Here is a 26,965-nt window from a genome sequence, read left to right as displayed (position 1 = left end):
CCGACTGGTCACCTCACATCTCAAGCAGGAAAACTGGCAGAGAAAAGGCCCCAAGTTCATCACACAAGAGGTATAAGCCTAAGAGCACAGACTAAGGTCCACAAGGTCAAACATGAAGTCCTCAGGGTCTTGCCCACACATCTCATTTATTCTCTGTGAGGCTGCCCCCACCTGCTCTGGCACCCAACTCAGCAACTCCATGCTGACACTCCCTTTTCTCTCCTATTTTATTTTTCCCCATGCCAACCAACTACACACACACACACACACACACACACACACACACACACACACACACACAATTATTATTATTAAAGTTTCCAAATGAACATGAAAGTAGAGAGACTAGCATATACTTCCCATGTACCCATAGCTCAACTTCAGCAAGCACCCAACACATTTATCCACCTTTTTGCCTTTCCATTTTGGAGCAAGGGATAGAACTATTTGACACAGTATATACTATACTTATGTTTTTGTTTATGGTCTTTCCCCCTAATTAGAATGAAATAAACATGAAGGCAGTTCACAGCATTCCTCTCAGAGTCTTCAACAGGGTCTATCACGCAGCAGATGCTCAAAAAATACTTGGATCAATGACTGAGTACCTAAATGAATGAATGAATGAGCTTCTACCCAGGCTCCTCTTGTGTGGCCCCTGTGCTTCCATTTAATGGGGCCATGTGTAGTCAACCATACTTCCCTTGTTCCCCTCACCTTTCCAGGGCCAACTAGAGGAAGGAAAAGCAGAAACTACTCATCACAGGCAATGTGGCTAAGTTTCTACTGCTGACAAGATCTTGTAAACAAGTCCCATAAGCAACCAAAGAGGCTCAAGTATGGGCAACATTCCCAAAAGACTACAAAGGTGGTAAAGAATATTAAATGCATATTTTAGAACTGTATGCATATACAGATACACATACACACACACACACACACATATGTGTGTGTGTGTGTGTGTGTGTGTGTTATGTTTGTCAAACAGAAGAAAAAGCTCAGGCATATATACAATACTCACATGCAACCACGAAACCTAGTCAGGTCGTTGTTTGGCTTCTCACACTCGATTACACTGGTGAACGTCAAAGGATTGAATTCGGAGACCTAAAATAACAGCATGCATATATTAGAGAAATGGCTTAGACCATTCCATTCTAAAAGGCACTTGCTCTTCTGTATAACATCTATGTAGGGCAGGGAAATTTCATGGAAGGAGTCTGCCCAGTAACCTCTTCAGAATGCCAATACACACACAGCACTTAGCTCATGTTTTCTCATTTTTATACTGAATGATAACCAATCATTGTAGAACTGACAGCAATTAGTAGAACAGTACTGGTAAGTGAGCTGAAAGGATTACTGCTCCAATGAAAATAAGAGAACATGAGAAAACAGCAAAGGAAGCCACTAATGATTGAAAGGGATGAATGAGTTTTTTGAAACAGACCAGCACCTTTCAACTTCCAATATAGATTTAGAGAAGCAAATTCCATCTGGAAAATAGGAACTTATAATAAAGGAGAGTTCCTCAATGTGCACTAAAAATTTTGCACAAATACTTAATGAAAAACATCTAAATATCCAATATGTGCGGCGCCTGGGTGGCTCAGTTGGTTGGGTGTCAGACTTCGGCTCAGGTCATGATGTCACAGTTCATGAGTTCGAGACCCACGTAAGGCTCTGTGCTGACAGTTCTGAGCCTGGAGCCTGCTTTGGATTCCGTGTCTCCCTCTTTCTCTGCCCCTCCCCCACTTGTGCTCTGTCTCTGTCTCTCTCAAAAATAAACATTAAAAAAATTAAATAACCAATGTGTAAACCCACAATTTCTTTATTATTCCGCTTGATGAAAAAACAACAGCTCACCATAAAGTCTCTCATTGGTAGTTTTGCCACTGATAGATGCAGCAGTGCCATAAACCATACAAACAAATGAGGAGAGGAATGTGGGAAGGAAATGGGGAGAAAGGAGGGAAATGCAGGGAATAAGTCTTTTGGATAAGTGACGATAGTTAATGGATTTTTTTAAAATCAGCTCATTGCTCAGGCTTGTCATTCTCTTTTCTCTACCAAGTGTCACAACATGGTAAAAAAATTAACTCTTTGCTCACACAAGTAAATCATCACACAAAAAGTGCAAGTGGTTAAAAATCACAGCAATCACAAATACTGTTAACACCACCCCACGTGATTATTACTCTACCACAACAACATAGTTTCCGACACAGAATACAGCCGTAACAGTAATTACTCAAACATCAGTTCTTACTGTTTTCCAGTGCATCGTGTACATTAAACAGAGAATTCACTAGATAACAGTAGCTTAATTCAATAGATGAAATTAAAATGCCATTTAAAAGGCTCTTCTTGAAGTTTAATTAGCCATCAGCTCTGCTCTTCTTGGACTGAAATGGCCTCTGGCTCTATTTCCAGAGTGAGGCTATGTTTCAAGCTGCCTTGTGTTCATTTAAAGCCATGCAAAGTATCTTGAAGCCAGTTGGTTGCCTTTTCCAGGGCAGACATCTGCAGATACAGCATCCAGGATAGCCATGAAGGGACTCAGTTCCACAGCACACAGGATTATTCTTGGCAGACAAGGAGGGTGCACTTAAAATACACTGTCTCTGTTTGTTATTCTTTCTCTCTATGAAAATGTAATGTGAATGGCTCAGAAACGGTAGGACATTTTGTCTCTGGACTTCAGCGCTGCATTCATAATGTTCTATCAATAACCATGTGCCTTGAGGAATGTGCACGTCCAAGGCACAAGTTGCCTGGCTTCATCCACTTCGTCTGGAATTCGGGAGAATTCTGAGGATTTTTAGAACCAGAAGGATCTTCAGAGACTGTTAAAATTGAATTGTATAACCACCACACCCCCCTGCCCCACACCCCAGAATTCATATGTTGAGGTCTTAACCCCCCGGAACCTCTGAATGTGACCATGTTTGACACAGGATCTTTAAAGAGATAATTAAGTTAAAATGAGGTCATTAGGGGGAGCCCTAATACAATCTGACTGGTATCCTTATAAGAGGAAATTTGGACACATACAGCAAAGGACAATTATATAAAGATAAAGGGAAGAGATGGCCATCCACAAGCCATGGAGGGGGTGTTCAGAAGAAACCAGCCCTGTGGACTCATTGATCCTAGACTTCCAGCTTCCAGAACTGTGAGAAAGTGAATTTCTGTGGTATAAGCCACTTAGTCTGTGGTATTTTGTTATGGCAACCCTAGCAAACTAATACAGAGACCATCTTTTGGTTTCTCATTTAAAAAGTGTTTCACATCCAGAGCACACCTTTCAGATGGGAAAATTCTACTTACATTGATTGTTTCTACGTAAATTGGCAATGTAATAATACCCCATTTAAGAAATATATTTATTTTTCTCCCCATCCACTCATCTATCTGTTTGCTTCATTCCAAACTGGCTTCAAGGTCACACCATAGTCACCATCAGCCAAATTTCTGTCAACCCCGTCCCCTGAAGCATGGACAGACTTAGAGGGCCCCAATCCACCCTTCCATCTTGAACATGCTAACTCCATTTTTTTTTTTTTAAAGCAGATACACAGTTGGGGAAGATGAAAAAAATCTGAAAGTGGATGGTAATAATGGTTAGTAAATAAAATTAATGCCACAGAACTGTACACTTAAAAACAGTTAAATGGTAAATTGTGTGTAATATATATTTTTACCATGACAAAAAAAGTTTTTAATTTTTTTTTAACATTTATTTATTTTTGAGACAGGAAGAGACAGCTCATGAATGGGGGAGGGTCAGAGAGAGGGAGACACAGAATCTGAAACAGGCTCCAGGCTCTGAGCTGTCAGCACAGAGCCCGATGCGGGGCTCGAACTCATGGACCGTGAGATCATGACCTGAGCCGAAGTCGGCCGCTTAACCGACTGAGCCACCCAGGCGCCCCAAAAAAAGTTTTTAAAAAAGTATATATAAACTGAGAACTGACGGTGCAGAAATGACTTCATCATCAAGTAGAACATAGCCCAGAAACCCAGGGATTTCAATACAAATATAGAAAACATGCATAAGTAATTATTGAGAGCACCACTGTACTATATCACCTGAATCATTGCCACCAATTATAATTTTTTGATAGCTTGTTAAATGCCAGGCCTTGTGCTAAGTGCTATTCACCACCATTCATGACAACACTATGAGGTTGCTTTTCATGCCACCTTTAATTTAGGATGGTTAAAGACCATGCCCCAGGTCATGCCCAAGGTCAAGAGGTCTTTGAGTAACTGACAGCAGTTCCTCAGCCTCTCAGACATCCAGCTCAGCCGCTGACATCTTGCTGAGACTATCTTGCTTTAAACAGGAAAAGATTACATTATGTTTAATAAGCCAAAATGTATACAATTAATTCTACAGAAAATTTCAGGGGCACCTGGGTGGATCAGGTGGTAAAGCGCTTGACTTCTGCTCAGGTCATGATCTCATGGTTTGTGAGTTTGAGCTCCGCACTGGGCTCTGTGCTGACAGTGCAGAGCTGGCTTGGGATCCTCTGCCTCCCCCTCCCCTCTGTCCCTCTCCCCACTCATGCACGTGCTTTCTCACTCTCAAAAATAAACATTAAAATTTTTTTTAATTCTACAGAAAATTTCAAAAATTTAAATATGTCTCTAAGTTTTAATGTTTTTAAAAACATGCTTCAATTAAATATATCCTGGTCTGTCGATATCCGCCCCCTTCTCATCAGCAATGCCTGTGGATGTAGAGTTAGCAGAGTTTACCCAAAAATCAGATCTGGGATTTAGTCCTAGTTCTTCAGCTTAAAAAATGTGAGATTTTTACCAAGTGAATAGAGGGCATTTGGACTTGGATCTCTGAAGTCTCTGGAGCCATATAAATGCACAATTCCACAGAATGCACAGGTGATTCTAATTCACCCTTAGGCTTGTGACAGGCTCAGTACTGGGAGGTGCTGCAGATGCATTGTTACCTAGGAGATGCTCTCACACTGGTCAGCCCTCAAACTGAAGCTGCTGGCCTTCTATAGCACCACCACAGCACGCCAAGTATCTTGGGCCAAGTGTAGTTGATGACAACACCCACTGCAGAGCAGACGTGTCCAAACAAGTACTACACTCATACTTTATGTTGCTATACTCCAAATATCTCTGCAGCTTCTCTGGACAAAGTGATTTGATCTTATGAAAAGGAAGAGACAGGGCAGTAACACAGGAGAGCTCTGTCCTTGAACTTGCATTTTTGTTAGATACTGCAGCAGCCAAGAGCCTTATGAGCCAAGCCACTCCAGCAGATGGTCCCTCCTTCAGACACCCAGCACCTACCTCCCCCTCAGAGGCACCCCCTCCAGGTAGAACAGGTATCTACGCAGGTACTGTGTCCCCGATCCAACCACATGGAAGAGGCACGATGTCTAATTTAGCAGTGCCCAGACTGTTCACTGAGTGAATGCCTGATTCACAGGGAAGATTCTGCTACCATTCTTGTATTTCACATTTGTGTTAAGTGAATTACTAATAACTATTTAGTAAAAGCCAAAGGACACTTCCTCTATCCTAAAACAAAAGCCATAATGTCTAAAAGGACATCTGTAATCCATTAAAGTAGACACCATTATTTTTTATCTTAAGAGAAGTGAAATGAACCAGTTTATGCTGTTTTGAAAACGAGATAAGCTTATGTTTCCAAAGGCCCCACTAGCTCTCCACATAGAGATTTCAGAGTAAGGCTGTGTCTTGGTCTCTGGAGGACAAGGTCACAGCGAAGCCTGGTAAGAGAATGCACAGAGCCCAGAAATGACCAACAAGACAGAGAAAACACACATGGCTCCTTCTGTCCTCTGCATCTGGGACCCTGTCCAGAAAATGCCCTTTGCGTCACGTGTCAGGATGCCTCCAGTCACAAGGGACTTGGGGTTTCCCCTCTTCCTGCAGCCTCAATATTACCACCCCACATCAGCCTTCAAAGGCTGATCACCCTACACCAGCTGCTGCCTTACAGGATGAAATCCACATCCTAATGCAGTGACCAGACTCTGCTCCAGGTCAGCTGCTGCCCCTCCCAACTCCTATTCCTGTCACTTGGGATGTTCTGGAGAGGCCCAGACCCTTCTGCATGGCTTCCCTTGCCCTCCCACACTACTCTACCTAGCTAACTGCCTCCTGCATTTCAAGATGTGACAGCCCACTACCTTAGGTAGGATAGGCAGGTGCCACTGCTTTGAGCTTGAATGGGCTCCAGGTACATGTGCCTGGATGAAGCTGGCTTCATCCATGCTTTACTAGACCTCAGGTTCCCTGAGGACAGGAGCTCTATTTCCTTGAGGCCAAGACAGAGCCTGGTGCACACATGGTCCAGGGGTGACAGGTGTTTATTCTGCAAGGATATCATGTACCACAAGCTTCCAAATAGACTTAGAGCTCCATGCTAGGCTCTTGGGTCCTAGAACCTCTGCCTACCAGGTGCTCCTCACCTGATGCTGAGGCAAATAGGACTATCAACGGGGCTGACTGTGGGGTTTCTCTGTGTTTCACAAGCATAGTCCCTCTTTGGTGCAAGTGCATTTCACTTAGTAGCAATATAAAATAATTTTGTCAGTCTATCTGCTTATTTATTAACAAAGGGTGAACAATATCTGAATTTAGGAAAGCATTTTAACATAAATTAATGGAATAATCACTCCAACTCTTTTGTTTTGCATTTTTTAAGTTTATTTATTTATTTTGTGAGAAAGCGAGAGTGGGGGAGGGGCAGAGAGAGTGGGGAAGAGAGAGAATCCCAAGCAAGCCCTACGCTGTCAATGCAGAGCCCGAGGTAGGGCTCAATCCCATGAACCATGAGATCATGACCTGAGCTGAAATGAAGAGTCGGATACTCAACCGACTGAGCCACCCAGGTGCGTCTGTTTTGCATTTTTAATCCAATTTGTATTTACCATATGACTTTTAGTGCTGTGGGAATTCAAAGGGCAAATAGACCAATACTGCATGAGCAAATGAACAAATAAATGAAAATTTACTTATTCACTGCAAAGATTGTATTACCAAATCAATATTTTCTCATAGTTAACCTGAAATAGGAAATAGTCTGCCTTGTTCACCCAGGTGTCCCCTGACACATAGTCAGTACTCAATCAATCAATCAATCAATCAGTCAAAACCTGAATGAAATTGTAGGCATTCTGGTACTGGTTGCAGAAGACATCAAACATGTAAGGAGCCTTAAATCAAAGTAAACTTTTGTCTCACTGGGAGTTTATGCCCAAATACAAATGATCAGAAAACACATTTAAATAAATATTTAATTTACAGTTGCAATAGTTGTGACTGTATTATCTAATGTGTCCTGAATATACAAATGCTTAAATATGTTGGTGCTGCAGCTGCAGCAAAGCACTGGATGGCATGTAGTCCAGCCCTGATGGTTTATGTGAGGGCCACACTCCTTCCTGATGTCACAGTTATCTCCAGGGAAACCAAGCTGGCCAGGACCATGGGAGGGGCATAAGGGCTTTAGCCGGCCTTACAGGAGGCTTTGGAAGCTCAAAGCCTTTGACAGCTCATAGAAAAACTGATCAAGGGGTATCTAGGTGGGTGCTTTCTTTTTCTAATTGCAAATTTTCCTGTCCTAAGAACAAGGATCAGGTGGACCTCTCTTTGTGTGAAAATAGAAAGCCAGCCTTGCCCTGTTGACTCAGACTTGAAAACGCAGGAGCAACCCCGCCCTTAGTTTCCCTGCCTTTTCATCCTTTGTTCCCTTGCCTCCTTGCTGTTTCATAGTCAAAAAGTCTCCAAGCTTTAGTTTAGATGGTAGCAAAATTCAAAGGCCCAGAGTGCTGGGTTTGAGCCTAAATTCTCAAAATCAAAAGCCTTTCCTTCCGTCGTGCTGCCTTCATGGGCTGTGATTGCCAGCAGAGCCCTGCTTTTTCTTTTATCAAATGTGTTAAGAGTATATAAGGACAGGCTATGCAGACAGAAAGCAACACGAGTTGTTTTATAGAAACCAACTTCAAAACCTCAATGAGAGCTATATTTTAAAATAGCCCTCTGTAAAGAATCTGTACTTAATCCAACAAGGTGCCACTGTATGAAACATGTCTACAGCATGGCTGAGTTAATTTGCACTGCCAGGTTACAAGTCAACCTGTCTGCTTCACAGCCATGAACTTCTCCCTCTTCCATCACTACAGGTGGGTATGAAGGAGTGAGCAAAGACAGGGCTGTGGGTATAAACCTGTCAAGTTTTGGGGATCACTGGACAGATATCCTAGCTGGAGATAAGGTGCTCTCTTCTCACTAGGTGGCACAGAAAGAACGAGAGACATCTACAATGAAGTGGCCTCTGAGGTCAGGTCCCAATGGTACCCACGTAGGAAAAAAGTCATAATTCTAGTGTTAGAGTAAAATCAGGATGGAGAACTTAAAAAACAAGTCAGTGAAGAAACTCTTGCACTAACTTGAGAATGAGTCTGAGACCAAAATGGCAGCAGGATTGTGAATTCTGAAGCACAACCAGACTAGCTCAGTCATCAGATTCAAAAGGAAAATTCTCCATTATTAAGGACTAGGCAATTGGGACCAAACATCAAGCTGAAGGGAAAAAGAAACATTAGGGAAATATTAAAAACACATGCCCAAAGGTACCAGCGATTTGTACCAGAGATTTTACAAGAAGGTGAAGAATAGTCAAACCAAGATCTAGTGAAGACAAAAAGTCCAGGGATTTGAGATTGGTCTTTGGGGCCTCTTTTCTTGTATAGGAGTTTCTTAAAGAGGTAGTTGAGAAACTGAGCATAACTAGAGGAATGAATGTTGGAGTTTAGAACCTTAAATACGGGGCACCTGGGTAGCTCAGTTGGTTAAGTGTCTGACTTTGGCCCAGGTCATGATCTCACGGTTTGTGAGTTTGAGCCCCGTGTCAGGCTCTGTGCTGACAGCTCAGAGCCTGGAGCTTGCTTTAGATTCTGTGTCTCCCTCTCTCTCTGCCCCTCCCCCACTCACACTCTGTGTCTCTCTCACAAATAAATAAACATAAAAAAAAAAAAACCTGAAATACTTTCCTATTGCTGCCATAACAAGTTACCACAAACTTGGTAGCTCAAAACAATACACTGTAACATGTTACAGTTCTGGAGGTCAAAGGCTGGAAACAGGTATCACTGAGCTAAAAACAACAGGTATCACTGAGCTAAAAACAAAGCTTCAGCAGGGCTGTGTTTCTTCTGGAGGTTTCAGGAGAAAATCCATTGCCATGCTTTTTACAGCTTCCAGAAGCTGCCCATATTCCTTGACTTATGGCTTCCTTCCATTTTCAAGTCAGCAGTAGTGAAACCAAGTTCTTTTCACACTCCATCACTGTGTACTCTTTCTCCTGCCTCCCTTTCACTTAGAAGGCCCCCTGTGATGACACTAAACTCACCTCTAATAATTCAGGATAATTAGGAATAATCTCTCTACCTCAAGGACAGCTGATTAACCACCTTAATTATATTTGCAATCTTAATTTCCCTTTGTCATATAACACTACCCATTCTCAGGTTCAAGGAATTAAGACACAGACATCTTTGATAGGTTATTATTCTGCTTCCCATTGAACTTACCAACAGAAGGGCCTGATAAACAGCTATGCCTTTTTATGGGACCATGAAGAACTGAAACCCAAAGAAAGTGTGAACTGGAAAAGTGAGCCTTTGTAGAAACTGCCACCCAGCTTAAAGTCAATTGAGTGGCCCAGAAAAATCTCAACCCCTAAAAGTGGATTAAAGCAATTCTGGATTGCTAGAACCTTCAAATACTGGACAAAGCAAACAAAAGTCCTTTCTTGATTAAAAAAAAAAAATGTAATCCTAGGCTTCAAATTATTTATGAAAAGCTAATTTCCAAGTATAATTTCATATGCATACTCAAAGATAACCAGGTACAAGAGGAGATAGGCATCATGCAAAAAGAACCAACAAAAACAAGAATAGGAATAGGCTCACAGGAACTTGTAAGTTACCATGCTTGCCATGATCATGAAACTAAACACAAGACGGATATTTTGGAAGAGGTAGAAACCTTAAAATGTGACCTAACAAATTTGAAAACAAGCAAACAAGAAAAAAAAAAAATAGACCTGAAAAAAAAAATTCAATTGAAAGGCTCAATGAATAACCGTTTGATAACAGATTTGGTAACCTGAAGAAAAAAAATTAGTAAGCCAGAAGAAAGGTGAGAAAAATTGTTCAGAATAAAGCACAAGGAAACCAAAAGGCGGCAAACACAGCAGAGAGGGTAAGAGACAGAGAAGACAGGGAGGAAGAGCTAGAATACATGTTACTAGAGCCCCAGAAGAAAAGAAGAGAAAGAATTATGCAGGAGCAGTATCTGAAGAAATAACAGCTGACAAGTTAAGTGAATCCCATGAAAAAGCACTTATCCACAGATCCAAAAACCTGAAACTGGATAAATAGAAGAAAATTATACCTAAGCACATGACGTGAAAATGCTGAAAACCAAAAAAGATAAAATCTTAAAAGGAAATTGACAGCATTTGTTACCGACAGACCAGAACTAACTGCTGAAAACAAAAGACTATAAATAGTGTTCTCCAAAGACAAGGAAAAAATGGCCCTAATGACAGGGTAAGAAGTAGAAAAGAATGAAGAGCAACAAAAATGGCATATATCAGGGTAAATATGAATGCATGTTAACTGTATTGAAAAATGATGATGTCTAAGGGGATTCATAAACAGGTATAATTATAACACATGACAACAAGAGTATATAAGGAGGGAATAAAAGGAAATTTTTAAAAATAAAAACCCTTGTATCATCCAAGCAAATAATTAAAAATCAACCCCTATTAAATACTGATAAGTCAAAGATGCATGCTGTAATCTCTAACATTAAAATGAGAATAGGGGCGCCTGGGTTAGGCGTCCGACTTCAGCCAGGTCACGATCTCGCGGTCCGTGAGTTCGAGCCCCGCGTCAGGCTCTGGGCTGATGGCTCAGAGCCTGGAGCCTGTTTCCGATTCTGTGTCTCCCTCTCTCTCTGCCCCTCCCCCATTCATGCTCTGTCTCTCTCTGTCCCAAAAATAAATAAATGTTGAAAAAAAAATTAAAAAAAAAAGAAAAATAAAATGAGAATAAAGAAATGTATAACTGTCAAACCAAATGAAGAAAGAATAAAAACTCTCAATCTAAAAGAAGGCAAACATGGAGGGCAAAAGGAAACCAAGCCAGGCAGAACAAATAAAAATGAAAGATGAAAGCTTCATACTCAAATATACCAATATTAACATTAAAAGTAGGGGCGCCTAGGTGGCGCAGTCGGTTAAGCATCCGACTTCAGCCAGGTCACGATCTCGCGGTTCGTGAGTTCGAGCCCCGCGTCGGGCTCTGGGCTGATGGCTCAGAGCCTGGAGCCTGTTTCCGATTCTGTGTCTCCCTCTCTCTCTGCCCCTCCCCCGTTCATGCTCTGTCTCTCTCTGTCCCAAAAATAAATAAACGTTGAAAAAAAAATTTAAAAAAAATAAAATAAAATAAAAGTAAATAAAGTAAAATAATTTACTGAAAATAAAAAGATTATCCAACAGAATTAAAAAAAAAACTCAACAATATGTTTATAAGAAATAAGACCTAAAAACATATAGATACCAGAGAACAATGTGATAAGATGAAAAGGGCTTATCTGACAAAGATTAACAAAAAGAAGGCTGTATTATCATTAGACAAAGTAATTTTAAATCCAAAAGCTTTTCTATGTATAAAAAGGGTTAATATGAAATGACAAAAAGTTTGATACATTAGGAAAATAAAAATAATTCTTAATTTACATATTTCTAATAACAAAATTTCAAACTATATATTGCAAAAATCAACAGAAACATAGGAGACATAAACAAATCCACAATCTTAATCAGGGCATTTTAACATTCCTTTCTCAGTATTTGATAGAACAAATGGTCAAAAAACCCAGGAAGGTACAGAAAATTTGAACATCACTATTAACATATTTATCCTGATGGATATATATAAAAAACTGTATTCACCAACTATAGTCTTTTCAAGGACACTCACAACATTTAAAACTATGGATCATATTCTGAGCCATAAAGCAAGTAATAACAAATTTCAAAACCATAGCTCATATAGAATTTAATTACATCATAATTAAAAATAAGAAGAAAGTTCTTTTTAAAAAACCCATTTGCGGGGTGCCTGGGTGGTGCAGTCGGTTAAGCGTCCGACTTCAGCCAGGTCACGATCTCGCGGTCGTCCGTGAGTTCGAGCCCCGCATCAGGCTCTGGGCTGATGGCTCAGAGCCTGGAGCCTGTTTCCGATTCTGTGTCTCCCTCTCTCTCTGCCCTCCCCCATTCATGCTCTGTCTCTCTCTGTCCCCCCCCCCCCCAAAATAATGATAAATAAACATTGAAAAAAAAAATAAAAAACCCATTTGCTTTGAAATTATGGATTATAATTCTAAATGACCAATCGGTCAGAGAAAAAAGTCACAAGAGAAATTGGGACATATATTTAACAAAACGGTATTAAATATACAATATGTATCAAACTTTGTCAGATAGTTTCTTTTCAGGAAAACTAAGAGCCTATTTGCACATATTAAATATTAAAATATAAATTTAATGAGCTAGGCATCCATTTAAAAAATTAGAAAACAGTAAATGAAATCTGAAAAAAGTTAAAGGAATAGCCAAAAAAAAAAAAAAAAAAGAAAAAGATACAAATATAATAACCCACCCTAGAAAGACTGAGCTTGAAAAAACTGAGTACAAATGATGAATAACTGGAATAAAAAAGAGGATACCACTACCAATAAAAGTATTATATGGATAATTATATGACAATATATTTGAAAATAAATTTTTTAAATATTAACTTGCTTTTATTTATTTTATTTCATTTTTTAAAATTTACATCTGAGTTAGTTTGCATATAGTGCAACAATGATTTCAAGAGTAGATCCCTTAATGTCTCTTACCCATTTAGCCCATCCCCCCTCCCACAACCCCTCTAAGTAACCCTCTGTTTGTTCTCCATATTTAAGAGTCTCTTATGTTTTGTCCCCCTCCCTGTTTTTATATTATTTTTGCTTCCCTTCCCTCGTGTTCATCTGTTCTGTGTCTTAAAGTCCTCATATGAGTGAAATCATGTGATATTTGTCTTTCTGTGACTAATTTCATTTAACATAATACCCTCTAGTTCCATCCACATAGTTGCAAATGGGAAAATAATTTTTTTTTTTTTTGAGAGAAAGTGGCGAGGGGCAGAGAGGGGTGAGAATCCCACAAGGGGAGGGGTGGGGGAGAGAGAGAGAAACGGGATTCCTGGTCACCCAAAGCAGGGTTCACACTCACCTGAAGTGGGGCTTGAGCTCACCAACCATGAAATCATGACCTGAGCAGAGTCAGATGCTTAACTGACTCTGTTGCAAATGGGAAAATAATTTTTTTTTTTTTGAGAGAAAGAGCGAGGGGCAGAGAGGGGTGAGAATCCCACAAGGGGAGGGGTGGGGGAGAGAGAGAGAAATGGGATTCCTGGTCACCCAAAGCAGGGTTCACACTCACCTGAAGTGGGGCTTGAGCTCACCAACCATGAAATCATGACCTGAGCAGAGTCAGATGCTTAACTGACTGAGCAACCCAGGCGCCCCAGTAAGTTTGAAAATTTAAATGAAAAGAACAGATTACTAGAAAAATGCAAAGTACTAAAATTTATAGTAGAAAAATACACATTATATTTATTTAATATTAAATACACTGAAAGATCATTTAAATCTTTCCACAAAGAAAATTCAGATGGTTTTACCCACGAACTTTACTAAATAGTTCAGGAAAAAGTAACACTCAAGAAACTCTTCTAGTGATTAGAACGAACACTTCCTAACCTATATTATGAAGCCAATATCAGCTTGATACCAAAACCCAACAAACACATTATAAAAACAGAAAACTACAAGCCTATCTTATTTATAAAAATGTTCTTAATAAAACATTCACAACTAAACCCAACTATATATTAAAAGATAATACATCTGAAAAGTGCATATAGTCCAAGAAATCAAAGTTGGTAACAGCATTAGAAAAATCAGTATAATCATCAACATTAGTCCAAAAGGAGAAAAAAAATCATATAATCATCTCGACCGAAGCAGAAAACAGATTCGATACAATTCAACATCTGTTTATGATTATGCTTCCTTGCTAGGGGAAAAGAAAAAAAAAGAGAGAAAAAAAAAAAAAGGATCATCCTTAGTCTGCAAAATGTATTCAGCAATAGCCTAATAAAATACATATAATAGTAAAATGTTCAAATTTTTCCCTTAAGATTGGTATCAGGGACAGAATATCTATCATCACTATTTCTATTAAAGACTGGATTGGAGCCCTTTGCCATTGCAACTGGGTAAGAAAAAAGAACCAAAAGTATAATAATTGAAAAGGTAGAACAATGCTATCATCACTTGCAAACAAAATGATTATATGCATAGAAAATCTAAAATAATCTTCAGAACATTTGTTAGAATTAATAACTGGGTCTAGATTTCTGGATACAAGATCATCTACTGTATTTCTACAGATTTCATACACAAACATATATATGCATATACATACACATATGTGTGTGTACTGACTTTACTACTTTATAAATGTGCATACATATTACCTTTATAAACACACTGTAACAAGCTTATAAAATCATTTTGTAGAAATAAATCTAACAAGAATGTGCAAGTTCTCTATGCTGAAATTACAAAGTATTATTATTTTTTTTTTTTTAAATTTTTTTTTTCAACGTTTATTTATTTTTGGGACAGAGAGAGACAGAGCATGAACGGGGGAGGGACAGAGAGAGAGGGAGACACAGAATCGGAAACAGGCTCCAGGCTCTGAGCCATCAGCCCAGAGCCTGACGCGGGGCTTGAACTCACGGACGACCGCGAGATCGTGACCTGGCTGAAGTCGGACGCTTAACCGACTGCGCCACCCAGGCACCCCTACAAAGTATTATTGAGAGAGATTAAAGGATATATAATTAAGGGGAGAAATATATATTTATGAATTAGAGGACTCAAAATTATAACTATCAATTACTTTCTCTCCAAACTTATTTATATATTCAATGTGATCACAATAAAAATCCCAACATCTTGGGGAGCCCGGTGGTTCAGTTGGTTAAGCATCTGACTTTTGGTTTTGACTCAGGTCATGATCTCATAGTTCATGAGATAAGCCCTGCATTGGGATCCACACTGACAGCACAGAGCCAGCCTGCTTGAGATTCTCTCTCTTCCTCTCTCTAAGTCCCTCCTCTCTCTCTCTCTCAACACAAATAAACTTAAAAATGAATCCCAACATCTTTGGGAACTAGCAAAGTTCAGTCCAAAAAACATGGAAAGCCAAGAATAGTTGATGCTCTTGAAAAGAAGAACAAAGTGAGAGGAAGATCTCTACCATGTATGAAGAGTTAATCAGAAATCCAAAATAGTTAAAACTGTAGTACTGGTGTGAGGTTAGACAAATGAACAGAACAGAATAAGGGGGCCTCAAAAAAGAGCCAGGAATATATGGTCATCTAATTTATGATAATGTGGCATGATTCTAGGAAAAGGATATCTTTTTAGTAACTGATTTTGGGACAATTGGGCATTCATATGGAAAAAGGGAATGAAACCCGATCCTACCTCTCATCTATAAAAATCAATTCCAGATAGACTGTGTCTGTAACTGTGAAAGGTAAAACAACAAAGCTTTTAGAAAATTATAGGAGAATATCTTCATGATACCAGAATAAGGCAAGATTTATTACATGGAATTTCAGAGGAATTAGTCATAAAGAAAAAGACCAATATATTATCTTATAGAGATATTTATGACTTACTTTCATCAAAAGACACCATAAAAAAGGGTGGAAAGGCAAGTCATAGAATGGAAGAAAATATCTGCCTGGGGATTTGTTAAGACTGTATATGCAGAACTCCTAGAAAATAATTACAAAAAGACAGCTAACCTAGGAGAAAATTAGACAAAGGATTTGAATAGGGATGTTACTATGTATCATGTATCTATGTGAGAAAAAAAATTAAAAGGTGTTCAATATCCTTGGTAAAGAAAAATACAAATTAAACCATAGCGAGATACCTTGACCCATCAGAATGACTACAAGAAATAAAGTACCGAGTACTGATGAGGAACTAGTACTAAGTTAACTCTCACACACTGCTATTGAGTTCAACTACTTTGGATGACTGGCATTATCTATTGAAGTTAAAAATATGTGGGAGTAGAACAGCCCCTCTTCTTATCACTCCCAGGGACTATCATAGGGAATTAGTGCTTCTTATCCCTTCACCTTTAGGCTATAGTGGACAAGAAGTCTTGGTTCCTGGAGGAAGAGAATAGGGGTAGGGTGAAATAATTTTCCACCAGAAAACCATCCCATTGGGGTGCCTGGGTGGCTCAGTCAGTTAAACATCTGACTACAGTTCAGGTCATGATCTCATGGTTCATGAGTTCAAGCCCCACATCAGGCTCCGGGCCATAGAGCCTGGTTCGGATTCTGTGTCTCCCTCTCTCTCTCTGCCCCTTCCCCTGCACTCTCTCTCTCTCTTTCTCTCTCTCTCTCTCTCTCTCTCTCACAGAAAATGAATAAAACATTACAAAAAAAAAGAAAACCATTCCATTAAGCTAAAGCTATGACTGCTACCTATGATAGGCTCCTCATGCCAGAACACCAACAGGAAAAGAACATTCATAAGTATCATGAATAGAGAGGGTTGCCAGTATATCACTGGGACAGGAAGAAGCAGGTTTGAAATTTACAGAATTTGCTATGGCATCACTGGTGCTTCTGTAACTGGTGACAATGAAAGTGGAACTGCAGCAACTATAGCCAACAAGGACCCAGTGACCAGAAGCTCACTGGAAACAAAGGTCTTGGTCACTCCACAGAGCAGACCTAGACCAACCAGCAGCTGGTTGAGGTGAAGGGAATATGAAATAGGTGGCAGAGGAGAGTGATCATATATACTAATTATGACCTCAGGAGCAACAACTGTCTTGTTTTACTTTATAAAAAGAAACTGTAATGGCTGCCACTTAGAAGTATTGACTGCTTACACTCAAATCCTTTTCTCTGTGTTTCAAGACAAAAAGATAAATGACAGGGGTTCAAGAAGAAAGCTCAAGAAGAGGGAAAAAGAGATAGCTTTTGAAATACACTTCTGTTTCCTCACTTTTATTCTCTTTGTACTCCCATTCTGGTTTCTAGGTTAATTAGAGAACACATTGCTTCTATCATTTTGGTCCCATGCTTCTTTCAGTGACTCCTGCTCCCTAAGAAAGGAAGTATAAATACCTCTACCTGTCATACACTACCTTAAAAAAATGGCCCCCAAATGACTTTTTCTCCAGAATTTTTGCTGGCAGCCATCTTGAATCTGTATGTTAATCCACCTAGAGAACTCAACTTTTTCTGAACACATCCAAGGCTTTCTTGACACCCTATCCTTAATTCAAGCTGTATCTTATGCCAGGGGAGCTTCCTTCAAGTGTTGCAAAGTCCATATTATCTCCTTAAGAGAAATAATGAGGGGCACCTGGGTGGCTCAGTTGGTTAAGTGTCCGACTTCAGAACTAAGGTCATGATCTCGCGGTTTGAGTTTGAGCTCTGCATTGGGCTCTGTGCTGACAGCTCAGAGCCTGTAGCTTGTTTCAGATTCTGTGTCTCTCCCTCTCTCTGCCCCTCCCATACTCATGCTCTGTCTCTCTCTGTCTCTCAATAATTAAACGTTAAAAAAATATTAAAAAAAAAAGAATTAGTGGGTGTCAATCTCCACCAATTTTAAAGTACTATTCAAATTTGAAGTTTTTTTATACTAATGTAAGGGTCTAACCAAGACTCATCACTCTTAAATATCATCTTCTATATGAATTGATTTCCTTCTATCCTTAACTTCTGAGTTCTTGTCCACCAAACTGCTAAGAGTCTTACTAACTCCTGTTTGGATGAAAGCAGTCCATGTACTTATCTTAACACTCCCCTGTGACTAAGTGTTGTGAAGGCAGGGGCCATCCTCATCATGGATGAGCATTCTCCTTGCAGAACTAAGTGCCTTGTTCAGGAGAAGAGGTTGAGCATGCATAACTAAGTGAGTTGAAAGACAAGTACAGGGGCGCCTGCGTGGCGCAGTCGGTTAAGCGTCCGACTTCAGCCAGGTCACGATCTCACGGTCCGTGAGTTCAAGCCCCGCATCGGGCTCTGGGCTGATGGCTCAGAGCCTGGAGCCTGTTTCCGATTCTGTGTCTCCCTCTCTCTCTGCCCCTCCCCCGTTCATGCTCTGTCTCTCTCTGTCCCAAAAATAAATAAACGTTGAAAAAAAAATTAAAAAAAAAAAGACAAGTACAATATTCATGGGAAAAGCATTCTCAACAAGGAGGGAGATTTTAAAATGTACAGTTCAGGACTTCTGCTACTGGTAAATAGTAACAGAGACTGGACTTAATCTACAGTGAGAAATAACAAACAGACAAAATATATAAAAGAAAGACATTCAAGACACTGAACATTTGGATAGTAACACCTAAGAGAGAAAACAAAGGATGTGAGCCCTACATTTGCCCCACATTACTGCTTTGGAAGACTTTTTAGGCCATGACAGAGGATGGGGAAACACAGCTGGTTGGTTTTTTCAGTGAAGGAGCTTCACTTGAGAATACAAGAACAAGAGCTAGAGTTTTCAGTATAGAGTCCCAGAGAAGACAGAAGTGCACCGAGAACCCTGGGAACGTGTAGAAGGTCCCCCTCGAGTATCCACCAAAGATGATAGACATATGCATATGACAGCTACCGAAGAAGGGAAAGCACAATCTGAAAGGATTAGAGGGAGCTGTATTCTGGGTTCACACATATCCTGCAACAGTGTCTGTTTGAAGCAGGAATAGAAGAAGTCATAATCCATGAATGCTGGTAGAGCACTCAGAAAGGGAGAATAATTAGCTCTACATGAGCACTGCTTTGATTACACCTAACAAATCAAACAATTTTCAGTTATTTAAGTGAAGCTCAAGTTTCAGAATATTTAGAAACATGAAAATAGGCAGCACCCAATAATGTAAAATCCAAATATCTGACAGGAAAATAAGAGCCTGAGAAAAACTAATAAATCAGTTAAAATTGATTCAAAAGAGACACAGATGTTAGAATTATCAGAAAAGGACATTAAAATAGTAATTATAACCAGATTTCCTATGATCAAAACTTAAGTAGAGACAGGGAAGTTATAAAAAAGGGGCTCAAATGAACTTCTAGATATAAAATCTATAATGTCTGAGATGAAAAATAAACCAGATGAGATGAATACCAGAGTAGTAATTGCAAAAGAAAAGACAGTGAACTTGAAAGACAGCAACAGAAACTATCCAAACTGAAATACACAGAGAGCAAAGAATCAATAAAGAAAAGAACAAGGGAGCCTGGGTGCTTCAGTAGGTTAAGTGTCTGACTCTTGATTTCACTTCAGGTAACAATGTCATGATTGGTGAGTTTGAGTCCCACATGGGGCTTGTGCTGACAGTGTGGAGACTACTTCAGATTCTCTCTCTCTCTCCCTCTCTTTCTCTCTCTCTCCCCCTCCCCATCTCTGTGCCCCTCCCCTGTTTGCACACTATCTCTCCCTCTCTGTCTCAAAATAAATAAATAAACTTAAAGAAAAAAAAAGGAAAAGAACATCAGTGAATTGTGGGATAACTTCAAGAGGCAACTTAATACTTAAGTACTTGGAGTTAGAAAAGGAGAGAAAAGGTATGAAAAAAAAATTATGAATAGTTCTAGCTAAAAAGCTTCCAAACTTAATGAAAATCATAAACCTGCAGATCCAAGAATTCCAAGCCTCAAAATGATGAAGAAAATTACAATGTCATATCACAATCAATTAGCTCAAAACCAACAATTTAAGAAAAAAATCTTAAGTTGTTTTATATACACAGTTATGAAAATAAGGATGATCACAGACTTCTCATTAGAAATAATGTAATAAACAAAAAGACAGGCGATGCAACATCTTCAAAGCCCTGAAAGACAAGATACTGTCAAATACAATTTATACTCAGTATAGATATATTTCAAAAATAAAAGCAAAATAAAGATGTTTTCATAGACACAAAAGCTGAAAAAGAAATCATCACCAATATAACCACACTATCAAGAAACATTAAAAGCTCTTTGGACAGAAGGAAAATGTTATCATTTGGAAATTTGGCTCTAGACAAAATAATGAGGAGCACAGAAAATGTTAATTACATGGGTGAATACCAAGATTTTTTTTTATTATATAAATCTCTTTAATAAATGTGTAAATACAAAAAGATAGCAAGGCATTGTGGTGTTTAATACACACATGTAAAATAGTACAAAGGTTGTAAGGCTTCAAGAAAAGAAATGGAAGTATACTACTGCAAAGTTCTTTTATTATAGGTGAAGTTGAATATCACTTGAGATAGGCTGTGGTAAGTTGAAGATTTATACTATAAACCCTGAAGGAACTACTAAAGTAGCAAAACAAAGAACTGTAGCCAATTAGACAAAGAAGAGAACAGAAAAAGATGAACAAGAGAAGATGAGGAAACAAATATCAAGATTATACTAAACTTAATCATGTCAGTAATCACATTAAATGCAAAAGCTTTAAACATCCCAGTTAAAAGGCAGAGATTGTCAAAAAGGATTAAGGGGGGAAAAAGGCAAGACCTGACTATCTGTTGCTTATAAAAAACAGACTTCAAAAATAAAGTCACACAGGTTAAAAATAAAAGGTGAAGATGTTAAAAGTAGTCCAAAGAAAGCTGGAGTAGACAGAATAAATCTCAGCTCAAACAATACTGCCAGGGTATAAGGTCATATCATAGTGATAGAGGAGTCATAATGCCCCAAACAATGAAGCTTCAAAATAAATGAAGCAAAATTTATAGATCTGCAAAGAGAAATAGACAAATCCACAATTATATTCAGAGGTTTCAATAGCCCTTTTCAGTAATTCATAGAATAAACTGGAATAAAGTTAGTAAGGACATAGAAGACTTAAACAACACCATCAATAAGAAATTAGCAAGGACATAAAAGACTTAATACCATCAACAACAAATGCTTGACATTTATAGAACATTCTACCCAAGAAAAGCAAAATTTGTACTCTTCTCAAAAAAGCCATTAAGAGGGACCATATTCTAGGTAATAAGTATAAATAAATTTAACACAGTTCAAGTCATATAAAATATATTTTCTGACCACTATGGAATTAAATTAGAAATCAATAACAAAGATCTCTGGAAAACACCCAAATATTTGTAAACGAAATAACACATTTCTAAATAACCTATGGGTCAAAAAGAATTCAAAAAGGAAATGAGAAAGTGTTTTGAACTGAATGAAAGTGAGCACACAAATATGTGGGATTACATTAAAGCAGAACATAGGGGGAAATTTATAGCACTAAATTCATGCATTAGAAATGAATGGTCTCAAGTCAATGACCTCAGATTTAACATTAAGGAATTAGAAAAAAAGAATAAACTAAATTCAACATAAAACAAGGTGATGAAGTTCAAATTGGAAATAAATGACACAGAAAACAGAAAAACAATAGAGAAAATCAATGAAATCAAAAGCCTTCTCTCAGAGAACATTGATAAAACTGATAAATCTCTAGCCAGGCTGATAAAGGAAAAACAGAGGGAGACAGAGAGAGAGATTGAGAGAGAGAGAGAGAGAGAGAGAGAGAGAGAGAGAGAGAGACAGAGACAGAGACAGAGACAGAGAAGGCTCTAATTACCACTATTAAGGCTATGAGCAAACATTGCCAATAAACTCAACAAATTGGATGAAAAAGGAAAAATTCCTTAAAAGACACAACTACCAATGTTTACTGAGGAAGAAACAGATAACCTGATCACTCTGTATCTACTAAGAAATTGACATTTGATATGATGCTATATAAAGTCTCATGAATCCTCAAGAATGGTACTAGAGTTAATAAATTCAGCAAAGTTGCAGGATACAAGATCAATACACAAAAATCAGCTATTTCAATCCATTAAATACAAAGACTGGACTTTGTAACATTCTGGAAAGAAAATTAATAAAGCTATTCCATTTACAATAACATTTAGAAAGATAAAATATCTGGTAACAAATTTAACCAAGGAGTTGAAAGACTTACATATTGAAAACTACAAAATATGCCCGAAAGGGAGCACCTGGGTGGTTCAGTCAGGTAAGCGTGTCTTGATCTCACTTCAGATCTTGATCTCAGGGTTGTGAGTTCAACCCCTGTACTGGGCTTCAAAGGTGTTAACCCTACTTAAAAAAAAAAAAAAAAAAAAAAAGAAAGAAAGCTAACCTATCATACAACCCAGCTATTCCACTCCTGGGTATTTTATTTATCTAAGAGAAATTAAAGCCTATTTCCATACAAAGACCTATACATGAATTTTCATAGCACCTTTATTTGAACAGCCAAAAACCGTAAACAATCCAAATGCCTATCAATGGATGAATTATGGACATAAACAGCTGAGATATAGCTACATAAAGGAGTATTACTAGCAATGAAAAGAAACAAATTATTAATACATAACAACTTAGATGAATCTCAAAATGTTTGTGCCAAGAGAAAAAGGCCAGATGAAAAAAGTACATACTACAAATCTCTGGAAAATCCAAAATAAAGTGACTGAAAGATCAATGGTTGCCCAGGAGCTCAGAGAAGGGTGGGAGAGAAGCTTTACAAACTTTTAGGGGTGATGGATATGTTCATGAACTTGGCTGTGGTGACAGTTACTCTAGTGTATACGTATGTAAAACTCATCAAACTCTCCATTTTCAATATGTACAGTTTATTGTGTGTCGATTGTACCTCAATGAAGCAGTTTTATAAATGAAAGGGCAGATGAAGTTTGCAACTGATAATTAACTAGTAAAAGTGTTTTCTCCCTCCTAGTGGCACACTAATTTTCCCTAACTTTTATTATTTGGTGGGTCTTACAGAGAAGCGAAAAACAACTGCTAAATAAACTGGCCTTTAGGAAGTACACTGTCACCTGACTTCTCCAAGGCTATTTTCACCTTAGGAAAAGAGAAACTCACTCTCTCTCTCTCTCTCTGTCTCTCTCTCTCCCTCCCTCCCTCCTTCCTTCCCTCCCTCCCTCCCCTCCTTCATACCTTCCTTCACCTTAGGGAAAGAGAACCTTCCTTCCTTCCTTCCTTCCTTCCTTCCTTCCTTCCTTCCTTCCTTCCTTCCTTCCTTCCTCCCTTCCTCCCTCCCTCCCTCCCTCCCTTCCTTCCTTCCTTCTCCTTCCTCCCTCCCTCTCTCCCTTCCTTCCCTCCTTCCTTTCTCATTCAACAAATATTTATTCAGCACCTAAATATCAGGCATTATTCTAGACACTGTAAAGTCATAGAGAATATAAGCAAAAACTCTTGCTCTCATGGAGCTAACATTTGAGTGGGAGAATACAGACAATTAAAAAAGTAAGTACAATAGATGGTATGTTGTTTGAGAAGAATTATTATGGGGGAAAATATAAGGCAGAAAATGGAGGGTCTGGCCAAGAAAAAGGAGTAAACTCTGCTTTTCATGAGGAAGTCACAGAAATAATCATGGAAAAGACAACATTGAAGTGAAGATCTAAAGAGGGCGAGGGGTCAGCCACGCAGACAACTGGGGAATGAGTATCACAGACAGAAGAACTAGCAAGTGCAAAATCTCTGGGGCAGAAATGTGCTGGCTTCTGGGGCTACAGTGAGAAGTCCAGTGTGGACTGGTGAGAAGTAAGCAAGGAGGAAAGTAATGAGATTATGTCAGAAATGATAGGGAAAGATCATAAAGAGGCTGGTGAGCCATTACTGATTTTGACTCTGAGTGAGAAAGGAAGCCATGGAGGCTTGAAGAGGAGACTGGGTGGGGGAGGGGCAGAGGCTGGGTTGGAGTAAGGGAAGGTGGGGAAGGGTAGAAGCAAGGAGGGTATTTAGTATGGGGCTACTACAGTAACTCAAGCAAAAGATGATGGTGGCTTGGTCCAGGAGGTAGAAAAAAGACTTGCTTACAGTCATGAATGAAATAGGAAGAAGATGGGAGTCGGATTTTGGCAAGAATAACCTGAAGGATGAAGGGACCAAAGCTGAAATGTGGAAAATTGTGATGAAATACTCTTAGGGGGAAGATCAAAAGTTCGATTTTGTATGAATTGTGTTTGAGGTGCCAGTAAAAAACAAAACAAAACAAAACAAAAAAACCCAAAACACCTCCTTTAATGGGCTTAGTAAGGAAGAACAGAAAACAAGGGGGCTCATTTGAAAATGAAATGAGGTCAAGAGTGATCACTATTAAAAGAGAAACCTAGCATTCTAGCTAGGTGCTGGTAAAAGCCTGTGGCTACAGCGATGCAGAAGAATGGGTAGACACATTTAGGAGGTGAAAATTAACAATGCTTGGTTCAGTGCTATAAGCAAACAAATCTAGGATAAAATACTAAGGTAAAACTCAGAAACCGTCATGGTTTGCTAAATTTGTTCAGAAAGCAAAAAAGGAAATGCAATTAATTCTTGATAATTCTGGAGCGCCTGGGTTGCTCAGTCAGTTAAGCATCCGACTCTGGATTTCGGCTCCATGATCTCATGCGGCTCATGAGTTTAAAGCCCAGCATCGGGCTCTGTGCTGATAGCTTGACCAGCTGTTTGAGATTCTCTGCCCTTCCCTTAAGCACACACGCACTCACATATGCCCCCACCCATCAACACAAATAAAATAAAATAAAATAAAATAACTCTTTATAATTCTAATGAATGCTTCTTTTAAATCCAGAGACATGGTGCAGTATTTTAAGTGACACGTAAGGCTCGAATGCCTAAAAATAGGGCAGCATGTATACATTTATTTATGTACATAGACATGGTGCAGTATTTTAAGTGACGTGTAATGCTCGAATGCCTAAAAATAGGGCAGCATATATTAGGGCATGAGAAATACCAGAAAGGAGATACTGCCAAACATTTAGAGTAGTTATCTCTGGATGGTGGAATTTCTGGTAACTTTCTTTTATTTTTTTAATTTTTTTCTTTTATTTTTTTCTTTCTGTTTACTAAGCTTTATCACGATTTTTCTTTTACAATTTAAAACAGAGTATCAGTTTTGTTCCTCTAGAAAGAACAAGAAAAGAGGCAACAAACAATCAATGAGTGATTTACAGTTGATCAAATTCTTGCCAGATTACTTGCTCCACTTTTAAGCTCGGAGATATCAGAAGCTATTAACAAGAAGATTCCAATTTGTGTAAAAAATGAGCTTTAAAGTCTTTAAAATTCATTAATAAAAAATACAAGTTCTTCTTAAATATTAAGAACAAACTGAAGGTTGATGGGGGGTGGGGGAGAGGGGAAAGTGGGTGATGGGCACTGAGGAGGGCACTTGTTGGGATGAGAACTGGGTGTTGTATGGAAACCAATTTGACAATAAATTATATTAAAAAGAAAAAAAAATTACAAGTTCTGTTTGCCATGCAGGTTAACCAAGGTGGCATCTAGAATATGATGTTAAGTCTTTTTAAATACTGTTTGTCAATACTGGGAAGAAGAAAGGCAAAGAATGATCATCTGTTGAAGCAAAGTGAACTATAATTGTAGATGGCAACAATAATTTGGGGCCTGGAAAGCCCATCTTTTCCTTTGATTTGCATTTGGATTGATGGAGTCTCTAACTTAGAATAATAAAATTAACTGCTTTGTTAAAGCAAAGCGATAAGAAATTTCATTTCTTCGTCTCAATGAAGCCACCCAAAATCCCATGTATTTTCTTTTGTAAATTGTTTATTTTTAATACTCTACACTCATTATTCTTTTATATGCTGAATGTTAACACTTTGGTGATGGCATAAGACCATCCCTGCTCCTGTATGTTTTTTTTTTATTGAAGTATAGTCAACAAACAATATCTTATTAGTTTCAGATGTACATCATAGTGATATGATTATTTTTGTACATTATAAAATGACCCGCACTTTAAGTCTACATCTGTTACCACAAAAAGTTATTACAATATTATTGTCTATGGCAGCTTCTGCAGGCCAGATGGAGCTGGAGCAGGTGCAGGACAAGATGGTCCCAGGCCACACCAAGGTATCCCTTATGGGATGGCTGTATCAGATGCAGGCCAAGGAGCTGTATCAGATGCAGGCCAAGAGCAGTCTCAGTGCATGTTACATAGAAGCCAGTGTGGCAAGACAGCTGGGGCTAGAGTGAGCACATGCCAGGGGTGTCCCGCGGCATGCCAAACTGGGCTGTTATGGCAGGCTGGCTGGAACTGGAGCAGCTGTGGGGGGTGGGGGGGTGCTGGAGCACAACATACTGGGACTGCATCTTAGCAGGACGGCTCGGTTGGGCACCTGCCAGAAGGGGTCCCTGAGCTCACTGTATCAGGGCACCCTTGACTCAGTGGCTGGAGCTGAAGTGGGTGCAGGCTAGTGATGCCCAGGCTGTGTAGTACTGGGGTCCCCTCAGGGAGACAGCTGGAGTTGATGTAGCTTAGGGGTCTGGGCATGCTGAGGTGGCCCTAGCAAGTGAGAGTCCCTGGAATCTGCTCCTGTTGGGTTCATCAAGGTGGAGAGTCAATATAAAAAGTGGCTCTCGCTGGCACCTTCAACCCAGAGAGTTCTAGTAGTTTCCTGACCATTTGGCAGAGGCTCTAGGGTTAGTAAATAGATTTCCTTTACTGACAGTCTAGTTGTCCTTTATTTTTTTTTTTTTTTATTTTTTTATTTTTTTAAATTTTTTTTTTCAACATTTATTTATTTTTGGGACAGAGAGAGACACAGCATGAACGGGGGAGGGGCAGAGAGAGAGGGAGACACAGAATCGGAAACAGGCTCCAGGCTCTGAGCCATCAGCCCAGAGCCCGACGCGGGGCTCGAACC

General features: G+C 39.1%; 1 protein-coding gene and 1 long non-coding RNA gene across 4 annotated transcripts in view; one reads left to right on the top strand and one right to left on the bottom strand.

Annotated features, from left to right (window-relative positions):
• ATP10A (ATPase phospholipid transporting 10A (putative)) overlaps window positions 1–26,965 on the bottom strand; it is a 194,172-nt gene that overhangs the window by 52,695 nt on the left and 114,512 nt on the right. For all 3 annotated transcript variants that reach the window (XM_086711333.1, XM_086711332.1, XM_086711334.1), the window contains exon 3: window positions 1,022–1,107. In XM_086711333.1, the coding sequence (XP_086567459.1) occupies window positions 1,022–1,107 (86 nt within the window). The remainder of the gene's footprint in view (window positions 1–1,021; window positions 1,108–26,965) is intronic.
• On the top strand, window positions 7,476–25,784 carry LOC147580351 (uncharacterized). Its single transcript, XR_015252820.1, has 3 exons — window positions 7,476–7,589; window positions 8,077–8,189; window positions 25,560–25,784. It is a non-coding gene; the product is annotated as an uncharacterized LOC147580351 (long non-coding RNA).

The sequence above is a fragment of the Puma concolor genome, chromosome B3 (assembly GCF_028749965.1).
Source record: "Puma concolor isolate L17-30 chromosome B3, mPumCon1.1.hap2, whole genome shotgun sequence".
Lineage (NCBI taxonomy): Eukaryota > Metazoa > Chordata > Mammalia > Carnivora > Felidae > Puma > Puma concolor.
Note: the sequence above shows the minus strand (reverse complement) of the source record. Positions and strands in the feature narration are given on the sequence as shown.